The sequence below is a fragment of the Nomascus leucogenys genome, chromosome X (assembly GCF_006542625.1).
Source record: "Nomascus leucogenys isolate Asia chromosome X, Asia_NLE_v1, whole genome shotgun sequence".
Classification (NCBI taxonomy): Eukaryota; Metazoa; Chordata; class Mammalia; order Primates; family Hylobatidae; genus Nomascus; species Nomascus leucogenys.
The window spans coordinates 97,554,181-97,570,677 of record NC_044406.1 but is presented as its reverse complement, the minus strand read 5'-3'; the positions used below and the strand labels follow the sequence as shown (position 1 = coordinate 97,570,677).

Sequence of the window (16,497 nt, the reverse complement as noted above, 5' to 3'; positions counted from 1 at the left end):
ATGAGAATGCAAACAAATGACTCAGAAATGCCTTCCCACTTACAATATAGTCAGAGAGACAATATTGTGGCAACGTGGACTGATTCTCATATACTGAATTCAAAATTTTCAGTTATCAAAAAGGTATACAGAAGTAAACCCACCTATACCCAAATTTCCAAAAAGAACAACTTATAGTTAGGGAGGGATTATTGTAGATTCTATTCTACATTATCAGAAAGAAAGTCACTGTTGATATATTCAAGACAGTACTGTTGCTATGATTACACTTGGCTTAACACTATGAATTTAATTTTATGTGAAAGGCAAACATAGTGTAAATGTATTTTCTGTCAGCCCGCAGTAAATCAATCAAACATTATTCTCTGACAAAATGCAACCTCTGAAGATGTAGATGTAAAGGGCAGGCAGGCCCTGAACAGTCAATCCTCAGGAAACAACTACCTAAGAAAGAAAGTGAAAATGAAAGAATAAACTAGCCCATTTTCAATGCCCGGCCACTGATACTTTACTTTTATCCCCTCCTCCTGGGAAGATAGAGCGAAGCCTGGCTTTCTTATTCTTCTCTTCAGGGGCCATGGGAAGTGGTTTGGTGCTGTGGTTGAGTGCTGAAGAATCCCGGTTGTTACTATTCATCCTCAGTGGAGGAGCTGGGGGTTTCTCTTCATTATCCAGACCGTCAGACATTTTCAGTTAACAACTAATTTCACAGCTCCTAAAGAAAAGGAGGGAAAAAACGAGTTGAGGGAGAAGAGGTCTAAAAACCTAATAAATATGTGGATTCTAACATCTTAGAAACAAAAGCATTGCTCTCATGTTTTCTCAGGTTTTGTGTGAGGAACGTTTTTAGGGGTTTCTCTTCTGGAGGGAAGGAAGTTACCTCCCAAAAACCCTGATGCAATTTTCGAAAAAGGAAAGTGAAGGCAGTAATTAATGGCTTTTCAAGTATTATAAAAATACGTAAGTCCTTTTGCTTTTCCCACATTGAAACTATTTTCTCCTCCCCACTAACAGTGTTTTAGTGAACAATTTACAATCTTATTTTAAAATTCTATCCTGGTGATTGTAATGGTCAGGTGGATCAGCCTCCTCAGAGTTTGGAATTGACACAGGTTTGGCTGTTGATTTTTAATGGCCCATAACAATGACTTGTTAGCTGCTTTAACATCGAGATGTCCTTGGTGTTTATTTCTTACATGTGTGTACCTCAGTCACAAAATGCACTCTCCTGTTTTTATGATAATTAACCGAGAAACCATCCCATAGATCTGGCAGTTTCAACAGAGTTGGAGTGTGCTGTTAGGATGAACAATGTTCTATATTCTCCCAAGCAGGCAGAAGATAAAGGTGGGCAAATGTTGGAGGGCCAGTTCCCGAGGAGACACAATAACCTTACTCCCTGCCACATTTTACATCTTGGAAGAAGGAAAAAGGGAGGTGACAGAGGTAGCTAGCTGTAAGGTCCAGTCTGGGTTTTAGGAGCCTATTTGCTCTGAATTTCATTATTCTTTTTTTTTTTTTTTTTTTTTTTTTTTAGATGGAGTCTCGCTCTGTGGCCCAGGCTGGAGTGCAGTGGTGCAATCTCAGCTCACTGCAAGCTCCGCCTCCCGGGTTCATGCTATTCTCCTGCCTCAGCCTCCCTAGTAGCTGGGACTACAGGCACCCACCACCACACCCAGCTAATTTTTTTGTATTTTTAATAGAGACGGGGTTTCACTGTGTTAGCCAGGATTGTCTTGATCTCCTGACCTCGTGATCCACCTGCCTTGGCCTCCCAAAGTGCTGGGATTACAGGTATGAGCCACTGCGCCTGGCCAAGTTCATTATTCTTTAGTATCTTGTGTCTATGTCTGAGTATATTCAGTTTTCATTCCCCCGGGAGGATAAAGTAAACTGGAAAAGCATGAACTCCCCAAGGAAATGTTTCTGTCTCCAAGTATTTTCCTACTCTAATTCAAGTCCTTCCATAAGGTCCTGACCCCAGCACAAGTCAGGTACTAATAGTACCTTCCAAATGAATCCCCAGTTTGAATTCAAGGAAAATCAAATCCCTTTAAAACTACATCTCTGTAAATTTATCAAGTATTACCTGGTACTAATTTAGGAACATTACAACTCTCCAAACATGGCTTAGCATATCACTTTGTTCCAACAACATTTACTATGAACAAACCTAAGAACAATAAAAACAAAAACAGGGGTCTACTCATTAACTGTTGTGCTGAAAAATTATCTATCAATGCTTTCTGGCCCTTTAGTGGTTATAGTGTGTTTATTACTCTCAGTAATGCACTCTAAGTTACATCATGTTAGGTAGAGAATTTTAAAAATTTTATTTTGTTCTAAATTCTCTCAAACATATACAGTCTGTAATTACTCAAGAATAGGTTACTATCAATTAATAGCTTCTCCATCTGCACAGGTGATTGACAACTAACAATTGGCTTGATCTTGATTTAAACAGGAGATCGCTTTTGTTTTGCTAAGTGTCATGTCTTGCATTATCTTAATGAATTAAGACCAATTCTATATTTTTTCAGTAATAATGATAGTGAAAATACTAAGTAATAAATGGTTTGTCACTATCACCAACAATTTCATAAACCTTACATTTTCCTATTTAGGTCAAACTACAGAACGAGGTACAATGAAAAAGTAATTGTGATGTCAAGGATAAAGTATATTCATAGATACTATTGGTACTAGAGTAAATATTTGAATTGGAATATAAGACCAGTGCTAATGTGTCTGCATTATCTTTTGCATTTTGACTTTTGGTCCTTCTAAATTCACAGTTTCTCTAGAATTAAAGTGAATTTAAGACTGACTTCACCAGTGGCATTATTCTGTACTGGACAGGTTCATGGTTTTAATTTAGTCACAGAGAAAATTTGCCACCAGAGACAAGGCACTAGTTTTCTCTTTTACTTTTCTGGGTTCAAAAACTATGTGCAAATATGAAGTGATTATTACATAAATATGTATACAGATATACAAAATCTAGCTAGGTAAAAATAATGAAATTTGAAAGTTATTGCAGAGAAACTGAACATTTTAAAATAGAAATACCTAGAAGACAAATTTCTAAAAAGAGTGTCTCACAGGGAGAGAGAGCCACCATTTTCTGGATGATATATATTTTCTGATGACATATTTAACTTGAGATGACAGAAGTCAGGAAAACACGCCACACGACCTCTTTAAAATGATATACAAAGCTGATCTTGTGTGATAAGACAAGTAAGAGTCTGAGCCAGCCAAGGTTTCAGCTCAACTACAGAATTTAAAATACTATGCCCCTTTGTTCTTGATAAATAGGTGTGGCTAACAACAGAGTGGCCTTTTTTGTTCCTAATTACTCCATTTGACCAGAGAGGCAGGTAGATGCCCTGCTTCTTTTCAGGCTGCCTGATTACCCTGACCTTATTTGACCAAGTATAATATAGGTTGGGAAGAAAGGAATACTTGGGATCTAAAACTCAAACTAAACTCTTCTATATTGCACTAAAAATCCCTGACCAAAAATTCAATAACACACATTTGCCATGGTCAGTATCATAGACATTCTGCAAAGGACTCAGCTTATGTGACACACGTTCCTATTGCCCACCAAACTGGAAGTGTTTCAATGTCATTCAACTCATCGAGGCATCATAAGAGGAGCTGGAATACACATTTTACAAAGACACAAGTGAAACTGAAGAACCTATGTCCAGGTCCACACTAGGAACTTAATAAAGCATGAACCAAACCGTTTTCCTAGACAGTTCAGATATGGTTTTGTTTTAATTATCTTGATATTACTTTGGTTCTTTACTACCCGTTACAAGGCACAACCAATCATCCTCTGCTAATGATTCCAGATAATTCTGATTTGGTGTTGAAAGAATAGTACAGGAGGTCCTTGGTATTTTAACTCACCTTCAAATCAAGTGCCTCTAAGCACACTTTCAGAAGACTAATGGAGAAAGGGTAGGGACCTGCAAGGAATCCTTGTGGTTAAAGTATTTGTTTCCCAAGTGGGAAGTATCTCCTACCATTCCACAAACATATTTAAAAAGGGATTTTATTATGTTATGTTTATAAACAATGCCAGTCTACTTAGCCATGTGTTCCCCTGAGACGGCTTTCTATAAAGGATACTATTAATGGATTGCTGGTTCAATCTGCCTATGATGTCATTACTTCCAAGATCTTCAAAGAGACTATTTTATTTTGGGCGGCTGTAGGCTCTATTTCAAGAATTGTACATAAGCACCATTATTCTCTAGGAACCCAATCAAAAAACTGTTTATCTTTAAAGTTCAACTGTTGTCGTTCATTTCTGTAACAGTACAGAAACTTGTGAGCAGCACATTAGATATAGCCACAGGCCATTCATTTTTCTTTTAGAGATTGGCCCTTAGCATTGTGGAACTAATTTTAATGGATAACCAGCAATGGTTTATATCTGCTCACAGACTAATTTCATACTTGACTACTAGGTTTTTCAGAGATAATTTAAATGGCTTTTGTAGATGGTGTATATTTTTGATTCAGCCCTAGGGACTTAATGTGGTTTAGCAATGCTCTGTAATTACACTTGCAATTCATCAGCAATAAGACATAAGCCTCTTGTTTCATGATAGGCAAAGAGCCTAAATACCCCTTTTCTTCAGAGTACTAGGAGAGATTACCTCTCTTTCCCTCTTTCTCTCTCCTTTTCTCCCCACTCCCCACACAAGTTTGAAGGCATGTACACACAGGGGCACATGTGAACACATACAGAGGTACCTTCATTAACTTGCCTCGACACAGAGCTTTATTAATCTATAGTTGCCATGCATCTTGGTAATAGTTTTTTCTCTAAAATGCTTTGCAATAAAGCTCTGTGTCAAGGTAAGTTAATGAAGGTCCCTCTGTATGTGTTCATGTGTGCCCTAATGTTAAATGACGAGTTAATGGGTGCAGCACACCAACATGGCACATGTATACATATGTAACTAACCTGCACGTTGTGCACATGTACCCTAAAACTTAAAGTATAATAAAAAAAGATTATAAATTAGAAACAATTATCATTAGTCTCTCATTCATCCAAAATGCATTCTCTTAACAAGTGAAGTGCCAAAACTGGACACTCAGGAAATGCTGAGTAGGTTAAAAAAGAAAGCCACCACCAACGTGTGTAGATCCAGAAGTCAAGGAGAAAAATAGGTCATCAACTATACTCTAGCTAATGTGACCAAAATTCACACTATGGACTATGTGTTGGTTTGAATACAACCAAAAATGCCAATTGTGTCCATTTGCTACAAGCACTCTATCCAAGTATGTGAAGGATGAGAATCCAGAAATACCAGTTCTACAGTTTGTAGGACCATCTATTAAGCCACGAGCGATTGAAATAAGTATTTTTATCAGATCTCATACCATCAGAGAAATAGAAACAACTATATGTCTGTATTATTCTGTCTGCTTTCAAAATAGACATAACTATTTATTTTCATATTTTTCCAATGAAAACTAAATTAATACTGCCATCCTTTTAAAGACAAAACCCCAGGTTAGCATATGTACAGTCATGATCTAACAAACCCAGAAGTAAATCTCCAAAACCACCAGCCACACAAGGCTATTATCACAAATCTGAGCACACACCAAGGTTGTTTAACGCCCTTTTCATAGCAAATGAGAGGATCAAACACAGGACTGAGCTGTTCACTAAGGGAAATTTCCAAGGTGAATTTCCTAATATTTCTGATATATATATACATATATATATATGAATGAAGAAGGGGCTTACAAGAAACCTTGAGATGATGAGATGACAACCCTATAATAACGAACTGATATGAGTACATCTAAAAGAGGATGGATTTTAGGATTTCAAAGGTCAAATAACCTTTGAACTGACCAAAGAACCTTCACTACATTAAAATGTAAGAGTATTTCCAATTTCTGGAATTGGGGGATTCTTTATAACAAGAATTATCTCTATAGATAAAAAAGAATTGATTTTTTCATAACAGCATTCAGACTTGAAGTTATTAAGTAAACACAGACACAAAGTCAGCTAATGACTCCTTAAACAACGATATCAACACTGGCTTGTTCTTTGTATTGTTGATGAGGTTGCTGCATTTACTATCAGAATGATGTGTACACTGAATTGTACTTTGGTGGTGGGCAACAAAATCCAAGAGTTACAACTGCTGGCTCTTTCTTGGGCTCTCTTTTAACCAAAGGCATACATTTTCGAGATGGCTAGCTGAGCTTTCAGGCGTAGACTTGACTGGGAAACAAACCATGCTTTGCTAACTAGCCTATGCTGATACTAAATCCACTTTATCTTAGATGCGTTATTTACAAAAGAACCAACCACCTCACTTATGACTGATAATGTAAGAAGATGTAGTGAACATTTTTAACTGCCAAAAAAAGAAAAAATCATCTAGCCTTCCACAAAGGAGACAATGTCTTAGGATTTGAAAGAAATATTATACGTTACCTTGCATTTCTACAGCAACTAGCATCTGAAGATTTCTAGTGACTTTTCAGACATTAATGCCCATAACATACTAAGATGTCAAAGCGGGCATTTTACAGGGAGAAGAATGAACCAGATCTGGGTCTCCTAGCAGCTCTGAACCCACACTACCATTCCCAAACTAGGTGGAAAAGGGGCAGCCCAACCACTAACTATAGCCAGCTAGATGGGCCCAAATTACCATTTTTATCATCTTGTCTCAAATTGCACAGTCATTATCCAAGTCACTCCCCTCATTAGATCATAAGTTCCATGAGGGTAAGAGCCCCTCAGTCATAATTATACACTTTCATACTACTAGTACAGTCTCTTGTTCCCAACAGGCATTAAATACATGTGTGAAGTAACGAAATGGAACTCTATACATTCCATGTATTTGTTACAGCTCTGAGTAAGTTTTTCATAATGTTACATAAGCCTATAGACCTAATTGTAGCAGGTCAGAGACAAGAAAGCATATTTGGAAATATCAGCACTAGTCTAACTGCCAAGTAGTTGGGCATCATTTCAAAGCCAGCTACCATCTGATTACCAACACCTCCTTTTAAAAACATATGACTTTGTAATGTCCAAAGGGCTTCCATGTCTTGCTCTTCTTTGAGCCTGACATCAACATTGTGAAGAAGAAAGTATTATCTCCATTTCTTACATGAGGAATTTATAAGCATTGAGTTTAAGTACTTGCCCAAGGTCACAAATGAAAAAAACGAGAATAGTATCCAATCCCTCAGCTCCTAAACTCATCAATTCCCTTTCCAGTACACCAATACAATGCATATCCAAGTAAACCCACAAACACAGACTCTTCATATATACATTTTTATCCTCCTAAAAGATTCATACAACAGGTCTACCCTTTTCATTTCAACCCACTTCATGCTGGTACTTACTTATTTCAAATGGCTTTTCCCATTTAAAGTCACAAGGCTAGGTGATTTACTGACAAAACTCCAACAAGTTTCGTTGGCCAGTTGTACCAATTCTTAGATGGCCTCGTTTTGGAGCTTGCCTCTTCTGGAGCACTCACCAAGGGAACTCTGCTATCAGAGACAGGGGTATGCTGTTTCAGAGAGCCTCACTAGGGAGATACCGTTACAGTGTGTAATGGAGGGAAGCCAATTCTAAGATCATCTGATCAGAATGAGCTGAGCTACTTGTTAGGCAGGAGATCTGCAAAAGCAGCCAGACAAGAAAGAGAGGCACTAGCTTTTTTTTACAGCCGCTTAGTTTCAATCTTAGATCATGTAAGAGATAGCTCACTGCCGACATACATACAAGCACACTCACACAGCATACATTCATGTTCTCTCTCATACAAACAAGGAAATGAGGTCAGTTCTGCTGTAGTACTGTTGTCTGTTAACATTTTTATGAGTGACTTCCATTGTTTTCAGCAGGAACTTGACATTAATTGAGTCCAAGAAGCCAGCATATTATAGTTGCAAATTTCAACGTCAGGTTGCAAATAGGAAGTCAATAGGTATAATCCAGCATCCAGACTCCATATACTGCATATAAGGAACAAATCATTCTTTTTCTTTTTTTAAGTATAGTTATTTTTCAAATGACTTCTTAAGCCTCTAAACATATGCAGCACCATACTTTATTATTCATTGTGTGTGCTGCATGAGCTAATGCCCAGAAAATGCTAATGATTATTTACATGTACTTATATTTGCAAACCGATGCGTTATTATAGGTTTCAGCTTCTTGTTTCCAATATTGATGCTTCTAAAAAGAGAAAATAAGATCCATAAAGAATAGAGGTAGAAATATTTTAAGCATAAAAAACAAAAGTAATTACCCTAAAAGATGCCTCAGAGAAATTGGTGGAAAAAAGAAAAGAGAAGCAAAACTTAGTAAGAAAACACTTCCTAGTTCTCAAACAGAGAACATAACATCCTTGGAAGCATTCAGATGGAACAAATTAGATAGACTAACATCCCAAGCAAGTAGGATATGGCAAACCAATGTCTTGAGTCTCTGGGGGTCTCGATGCTCTCTGTTACTATGCATGGATAATAATTATACTCTTTATTGATCCACTCCAGTGAAATATCAACAAATGTCCTCAAATTTAAGCTTGGAAATTCAATTCCTGAATTTCCTAGAGATTTTTGCATACCACACAGGTGCCTGAATGTTGCTTTTCAAACTGTGCATCATGGCTCATCATCCTAGGTCCTTGCTCTATTCCCAATTTCTCTGTACCCAAATCAGCTTTCTACAGGGAAGGTGCCCATTTCACATCTGAAGAGAAGAGCTACCTGGGGCAATGGAGATTTGGTGTTATTTCTAAACTAGGAACTTAGATCAATTTAGCAAAGCTCACAGTTCACCAAAAAAGTGACTTCTTGCCAGAATTGGAAGTTAAAGAGTTTGAACTGGTGTAAAATGCAGCAACACTTCCTCAAGTTTTTGCCCCTTGACCTATGTTTACATGCCCATATTTTAAAAGAGCTGAGCATGCAGTTAAACATCTCATTTGGGAGCTGTGTTTAAGGAAGAGGAAATAACATCTATTAAAAACAGGCTTTCTTAAATACTGAAGGAAGAACGGAACATGACAAAACCTACTTTCTACCCATCCCACTTCACAATGGTAGGGGACAAACATTTAGCTGACAAGGGCCTTACTTGTAGGAATTCCCCAGCTTCGAGCCCGCCAGACTAATGTTTTGCATTAAAGAAAACTGGCGTGGGTATTTTTAAAAAGATTATAATACACCCAAAGCAGTCTCTTTAGAAATTAAAAGCCTGATCTGAAGGACGAATTCATGATTGAGTATGTTGGTTTTCCCATGGCCTTTCCATGCCCAGCTTATACAAGCTCATAATTTGCAAGTGGCTGAATGCTTATTACTTTACTACCTGGTTGCAGCTGCTGCTGTCCACTTATAGAATATATGGCTCATCATTAGTTCATGCTAGAGTAGATGTCTACCCCAGCACAAGATCAGCTTTACTTCCCTAGTGCTCATATACATACAAAGCAAAGACTGCTATGTGCCTAAGTCTTTCTGTGGACCTGGGAAGCCTCCAAGCTGAGATCACAGGGCCCAGCCTTTACCACACAAGAAGGAAGTTAGGGTATTTTGGGAGGAAAACTGCAGATAAAACAGAAGCAGGGCTTGGTGGAAGGAGCTGTAATCAGCAGGCCTGAGGGTAAATCAGTCAGTAGTTCTTGAGTCATTCCTGTGAAGACTGCAGTGTAGCCTAGAGCACATTCTGACAAAAGCACTGGGCAGAGAGAAAGGGGAGGAAACTCAGGTGTTCATAATGCATGTATATAACTCTGTATCAAATGATGCTCATCTGAGTGTTCTTTTTTCTTCAAGATTGAGCCTGACAAATTCTCTATGTCATAGTACTCCCAATTATGCCAGTCAATCACCAGCTGGTTTTGTGGCCTTTAGCAAAGATCACCTAGGCATGCCCTATACTCTTCTGCACAGCTTAATAATGAAGGTCTATAGGTCACACAGCTGCATAAAGAGAGGAAAAGAAAAGATCTTATGTCAGCCCAACACTCCTTTTTACAGGAAAATATACCAACTAATGCTTTATCCTTGTTGATTTCTGGTTGACTTTCATTTCAAAAACTCCTGAGCCCCAAACAGAGAGGTACTACTCTTTGAGGTGTCAGATAGTAACTGAGAATATATTATTGGGGCCCCTTAAGTAACCCATCTGTGCATGAATTCACTTACTCGAACCACAAATATTTACCAGTGCCTATGTGCTAGGCATCATACTAAGTGATGGGTGTAAGCAGATAAATAAGTGTCTATCTCTGAGTGAGGTTATAGGCTCCAGCAGTGGGTTTCATTCCTGGCCACACATTATATGTAAAATGTATGTCATACAGTGTGGCAATTCCTCAAGGATCTAGAACTAGAAATACCATTTGATCCAGCCATCCCATTACTGGATATATACCCAAAGGATTATAAATCATGCTGTTATAAAGACACATGCACACATATGTTTATTGTGGCACTATTCACAATAGCAAAGACTTGGAACCAACCCAAATGTCCATCAATGATAGACTGGATTAAGAAAAATGTGGCACATATACACCGTGGAATACTGTGCAGCCATAAAAAAGGATGGGTTCATGTCCTCTGTAGGGACATGGATGAAGCTGGAAACCATCATTCTCAGCAATCTATTGCAAGGACAGAAAACCAAACACCGCATGCTCTCACTTATAGGTTGGAACTGAACAATGAGAACACTTGGACACAGGGTGGGGAACATCACACACTGGGGCCTGTCATTGGGTGTGGGGAGGGAGGAGGGATAGCATTAGGAGATATACCTAATGTAAATGATGAGTTAATGGGTGCAGCACACCAACATGGCACATGTATACATATGTAACAAACCTGCATGTTGTGCACATGTACCCTAGAACTTAAAGTATAATTTTAAAAAAGTATGTCATATACAGACAAAAATATAACTACAAAACAAGTAAGGATATGTGCATTGCAAAATGAGAGTGAAAATTTAAAAAGAGGAGCCATAGCACTTCAGAAAAGGGCAAGACTCTCTTCACCTTATTGCTATATGAGAAATCATACTACCACACACAAGGAATGTGTTTGATATTGTTCCAGGGAACATAGCTGCCTGACCTTACATCCTCCCACCACCAACATTCATATATACTAGGTATTATGTCAGGTACAGGAAGCATACAAAGTGAGAAGAATAAAGACACATCTCTATCTTCAAAGAGCTTCTAGTCTAGTGAGGAAGGCAGACATGCATATATACAATAAGAATACAGTGTGATACAATCTAGGTAGGCACAAGATGCTTTGGAGGGACAGAGCAGGAAGGATAGCTAATATTCCCAGAGGGGTCAGAGGATATAGCACTTGAGCAGGGTATGGAAGGATGAGCAGGAATTCAATAGGATTTGAAAGGTAGGAAGCACTAGGTTGGCATAAGGTATTATTATTCAACAGTACCAATGAATACTTCAAGCATGCTAGATTAGATTTATTAGCCTTGGGTCCGTTTCTGCTGGACTGAATGATATTGGTGCTGTATAAGTAAAAGAATAGATCTCAAAACTCTGGAAGAAAATAATATGTGTAAGACCTAAAAGCATTTTTAGAACTGTATCCATATATAAGCAGGACAGATCTCTTTGGGGAAATTTATTAGGCACATAACACTCGGAAAAAGAAACTTATCTTCCATGTTACATTTAAGAACTAAGTTGCATGTTGTTAGGCAGACTTAATTTGGGGTTTTTATTTAGTAGGTTTTTTATAAACCCAAAAGAATTGTTTCTAACAGAAGGAATGAATGACTAACTCTAGCTCTACTTCTGGATTTTTCTGTGATCCTGAAGAAATCATTAAACCTTCTTAAATTTATTCATTTATTCATCATTTATATGGTGTCTATTATGTGCTAAGGTAGGCACTGGATGCTTTGAAAGGACAGTGGAAGAAGGGTAGCTAATGATGCCCGGAGGGGATATAGCACTTGAACAGGGTATTAAAGGAAAGTAGGAGGTCACCAGGTTCTAGGGTGAGAGATGAACAAAGTTGACCCTGCCCTTGAAGAGACTTAAAATATAATGGATGTCAGCCATGACATCTCAGTGCAAAGATGAGAAAAGTTTGCTATAGAAGGACAGAGACAGAGACTCCCAGGAGCCTGATGAAGGAGGCTTCACAGGGGAAGTACAGTTGAGTTGAATTAGGAAGAACAATTAACCACACCATTTTTCAGGTCAAGCAACAATGTGTATTAAGGAGATTAGGGACAAAAAGGAGGAATGGAAAAAAATAAGATCCATAGAGACAAATTAAGAAGAGTTTAATATGCCTTTCTACAAGGTTTGGACTCCTCTTGTGTATATGAAGAGGTTTCAAGTAGTGAGCATGATTAACTTTGAATTTCAGAACTACTACTCAGGTGACAATGTAGCAGATGCCTAAGGTTGAAGACTTGGGAAAGGTTTTTCCTATGGAGTCAGATGTTCCAGGTAGGAACATGGAAATCATTTTGAAAAGTGACAACACTAAGATAATCAGTCAGGAGACAGGAAGCACATGCAGCATGGGAATAGGAAGACAGGAGAAGAGAGATGTCAAGAGAGGCCTCTACAGTGGACATTGGCCAAAGATGGTAGAGATGCTAGGCTTGATAGGATTAACTGTTCTCAGGACCCCAAATGGAAATCAGGGTAGAGGTATATTTCTATGCCAAGAGGCCCAGAGGAGTATGGGAGGCCTAATGGTTTTTGCCGGCTTTAGTTTACATTTGGGATTCCAAACAGAACCGTGCCTCAGTTTCCATGTTTGTGAAATGAAAATAACCAAATAGCTTAGAATGGGGATGAAAAACAACTAATGAAGTTAGTGTGCTGATAACAAATATGAATATGTTGGAAGTCCCTTGTATAAGCAACCATTAGACCACCTGCAATAATTGCACTCTAAAGAGAATAAGAACAAATTATTATAATATTTTGGCCAATAGAAGAGCACTTATAATAATTTTTCTAGAAAATTCATCTAAATTTTTATCCAGACTTTACCAACAAACATAATAATTCTACCAAGACTGCAATAGGCAAAGATAAGAGGATAAAACCAGTGACACAATAGAAATATCAGTAAAAACTTAACTAGAAATATCTAGTGGGAAGCAAGACACATATCTAAGCATCTTGTCTTTGAAAAGTATAATCTACATGACAAGTAATAAAATAATTGAAAGAAACATCAATTCACATGTGGTGGAAAAACTGTATCTCTAGCTATATCTATTCCTCATAACAGAGATAGCAATATTAAGACAGATACAATTGTAGCAGTGGTTCTAACACATTCATTTGGCATTATGAAACTGTTCAATGGAGAGCTGGACATGTGGGATGAAGATATTTGTTTGGAGGCCATCAGCATGGGAATATGCACAATTGCTCAGGAAGAATACAGAATGAGAAAGAGGACTAGACCAGATCTCTGTGGAATACCAACATTTAGAGGTTGGAAGAGGAAGAGCGACTAATGATCCCTGAGAAAGATGGTCAAAGAGGCAGGAGAACTGATATGTTGTCACAGAAACCAAGAGAAGAGTGTTTCAAGATGAATATTTGGTGATGAGAAAAATGTTACAAAAAGGCCAAAAGTGCTCCTATCTTTTTGTCCTCCCATCCTCTCCCTAACGTTTACTAAGCTTGATGTCTTATAATTCTCATGTCAGAAGAGAAACGGCCAAGTGGCGCCACAGGTCTGTTGAAGAGTTTCTGTATGTTTTAAGAATTCCCAGACTCTGAACACTTCGTGTTACTGGAGCAACATGAGCAGAACCACACAGTATTTATGCCTCAAGAAAGATTTTCCTCTTGGTGGTGAATGGTACTACTGTGGCCCTATATCACTCAGCTATGTTTGGAAAGGTACTGCTATGATGTCACATTTGTTTCACTCTTGCAACATTCTGGGTATTGCACAAGATACAAAGAGAAACACCTATGGTTCGATTTGTAGATAAACTGTAGCTCACATTTAGACATTTTGTCACAAGAAGGATTATGCTCAGTTCAAATTGTTCTTATTTGCTAACTGTAGCCCCCAAAAAACTTTTCCAAGTGAAGGTGCAAATATTCAATCATCTGGACTGGTGCTTTCTCAGCCTAGCACTGCCACTCACAAGCTGCATGACATTACGTACATCTCTTCATCCCTCTGAAGCTATTTCTTCATCTAGAAAAGGTGATCATGTCACCAGTAGATTGTGAGGATCACATATCCACATTTGGGAACTGCTCTGAAGTAATTCAAGACATTCTACCAATAGATGTTTACAGTTTATTGTCACAGATTTCACAAGCCATAAACAAAATCGCTATCATTCGCTGAAATCTTATCATGGCCCACGCACTCTGCTAAAAGTTACTTAGGTACAAGTTCACATAACTTGCATAACCCCTGAGGTGTTATTACAGTATTTTCATTCCACATATGAAGAAGCACATTCATTAAGTCACTTGACCAAGGTCACAGAACTAGTAAATGTAATAGTAAGATTATACCATCCCAGGTCTATGTGACATCAATGCCCGTGCGCTTATTTCTGTTTCCTAAGTCATGGAAAGTTTCATATTAAATTCTGCAGTTACTCACAGCTTTTGCATGAACATGAATGTTCTTAGGGCTTTGTCGTAAGTAAACTGTGCTTCCACTGTGGTGTTTGGGACCAAAGCCTGAAAATGAGCAGATTTTCCACCCACAAAACAGACATTTCAACAATCAGAATCAAGGACAGAAGAATGCCTATGATAAGAGAACCAATTGCTGGTTCCACCTACATTAGGAATCTCTTCTACTCACCACCCCCACAAGTTTGGGTACCAGCAAATAAAGGTGGCATCACTGATGGCTTTAACTGATTTCAAGGGGGGAGGTAGGACTAGAGGTGACAGCTAAATGAACAGGACACATTGCTGCAAGATAAACATGTCCTAAAGAGACACAGTAGTTGAGGAAACTCCATGAACTAATCCTATTTTTCACTCATCGTCTTGAGTGGGAATGAGCACGGACACCTAGTTTGTGGCTAGGCAGAAATAAAGACTTAAAGGAAAACAGGCAACAAGTCCTGTGAAAATCAATCTTTGGCTGTAAAGAACCATACTGTTTCTCTGTTATGTCAAGAATCTGCCCTTTGAAGGTACCTACCTCAAAGGGCTATGGTAAAGATAATAAGCTCTATACTGTGTCAAACATTTACTATAAGCCAGACATTTTGCTAAACACTTTCATATATTATCTCATTTCATCCTCTTAACAACTCCATGAGGTAGATGACATTAGTGTTACTCCCATTTTACACATAAGGACACTGAGGCTTAAGGGGGATAAGTAATTTCTCTTCACTTGATCTTAGCCAAAAGGCCTAAGAAGCAATGGGATAATTTCTCCAATAAGGTTACACAGCTAGGAAGTGGCCAAACTGGGATTCAAATGGTGGTCTGGCTGATACCAGAGTTGGTGCTCCTAACACCTCTATTGAAATGAAGAATGGGTTATTAAACATTTTGAAAAGTATAAAATATCATATAAATGCATGATGGGTTTGGGAATGGGTTTTCTCAGTGCTTCTCACTGAATTCAAGCACATTCAGGCAGGTGCATTTTTCTCTTCCTAATATTCAGCCAGTCCTGCAAATTATATAAATTGCCTTTGGTGAATCTTGATGTAATGGCCAAAAATTTCCAAATGTAAAATTGCCCAGCTGTTTCTCTTAAGCCAGCAGTCCTCAACCTTTTTTGGCATCAGGTACCAGTTTTGTGCAAGACAATTTTTCCATGGACATGGGGCAATGGGGTGGTTTTGGAATGAAACTGTTCCATCTCAGATCATCAGGCATTAGATTCTCATAAGGAGCACACAACCTAGATCCCTTGCATGTGCAGTTCACAATAGGGCTCACGCTCCCATAAGAATCTAATGCTGCTCCTGATCTGACAGGAGGTGGAGCTCAAGCAGTAATGCTTGTCATCCACCACTCACCTCCTGCTGTGCTACCCAGTTCCTAACAGACTGCAGACCAGTACTGGTCTGCAGTCCAGAGTTTGGGAACCCCTGTCTTAAGCTGTCTCTTGGAGGAGGTGGTGGTTAGATCTTAATAAGTACAATAATGTCACTAAGGTCTGCAGATAACTCTTATTACTCCACTTTAGGCCCAGTAACAGAGTACTCTGTTATACAATCTTCTGGGAATATGGCACAGCCCTGTGCTAAGCAAGCTATCTACAAAGAAGTTTACTTTGGAAAGTGACTTCTCTAAATTCTGACTGCTGTCCCCAACTACTTATGAACAGTCAAGGCCTTTGGAGCCTACAGACCAGTGGATTTCATGATAAAGATCCCTCCATGCCCAAGCTTCCAGACTGTTGCCTCATACTACTGTTTCATGGCAACCTGAT

At 38.5% G+C, this 16,497-nt stretch overlaps 1 protein-coding gene across 11 annotated transcripts in view; it reads right to left on the bottom strand.

The window, feature by feature from the left end:
* The window catches only part of PAK3 (p21 (RAC1) activated kinase 3), a 287,576-nt gene that overhangs the window by 106,686 nt on the left and 164,393 nt on the right, over positions 1–16,497 (bottom strand). For all 11 annotated transcript variants that reach the window (XM_030806496.1, XM_003262197.3, XM_030806495.1 and 8 more), the window contains one exon: positions 513–715. In XM_030806496.1, the coding sequence (XP_030662356.1) occupies positions 513–687 (175 nt within the window). In that variant the 5' untranslated portion in view covers positions 688–715. The remainder of the gene's footprint in view (positions 1–512; positions 716–16,497) is intronic.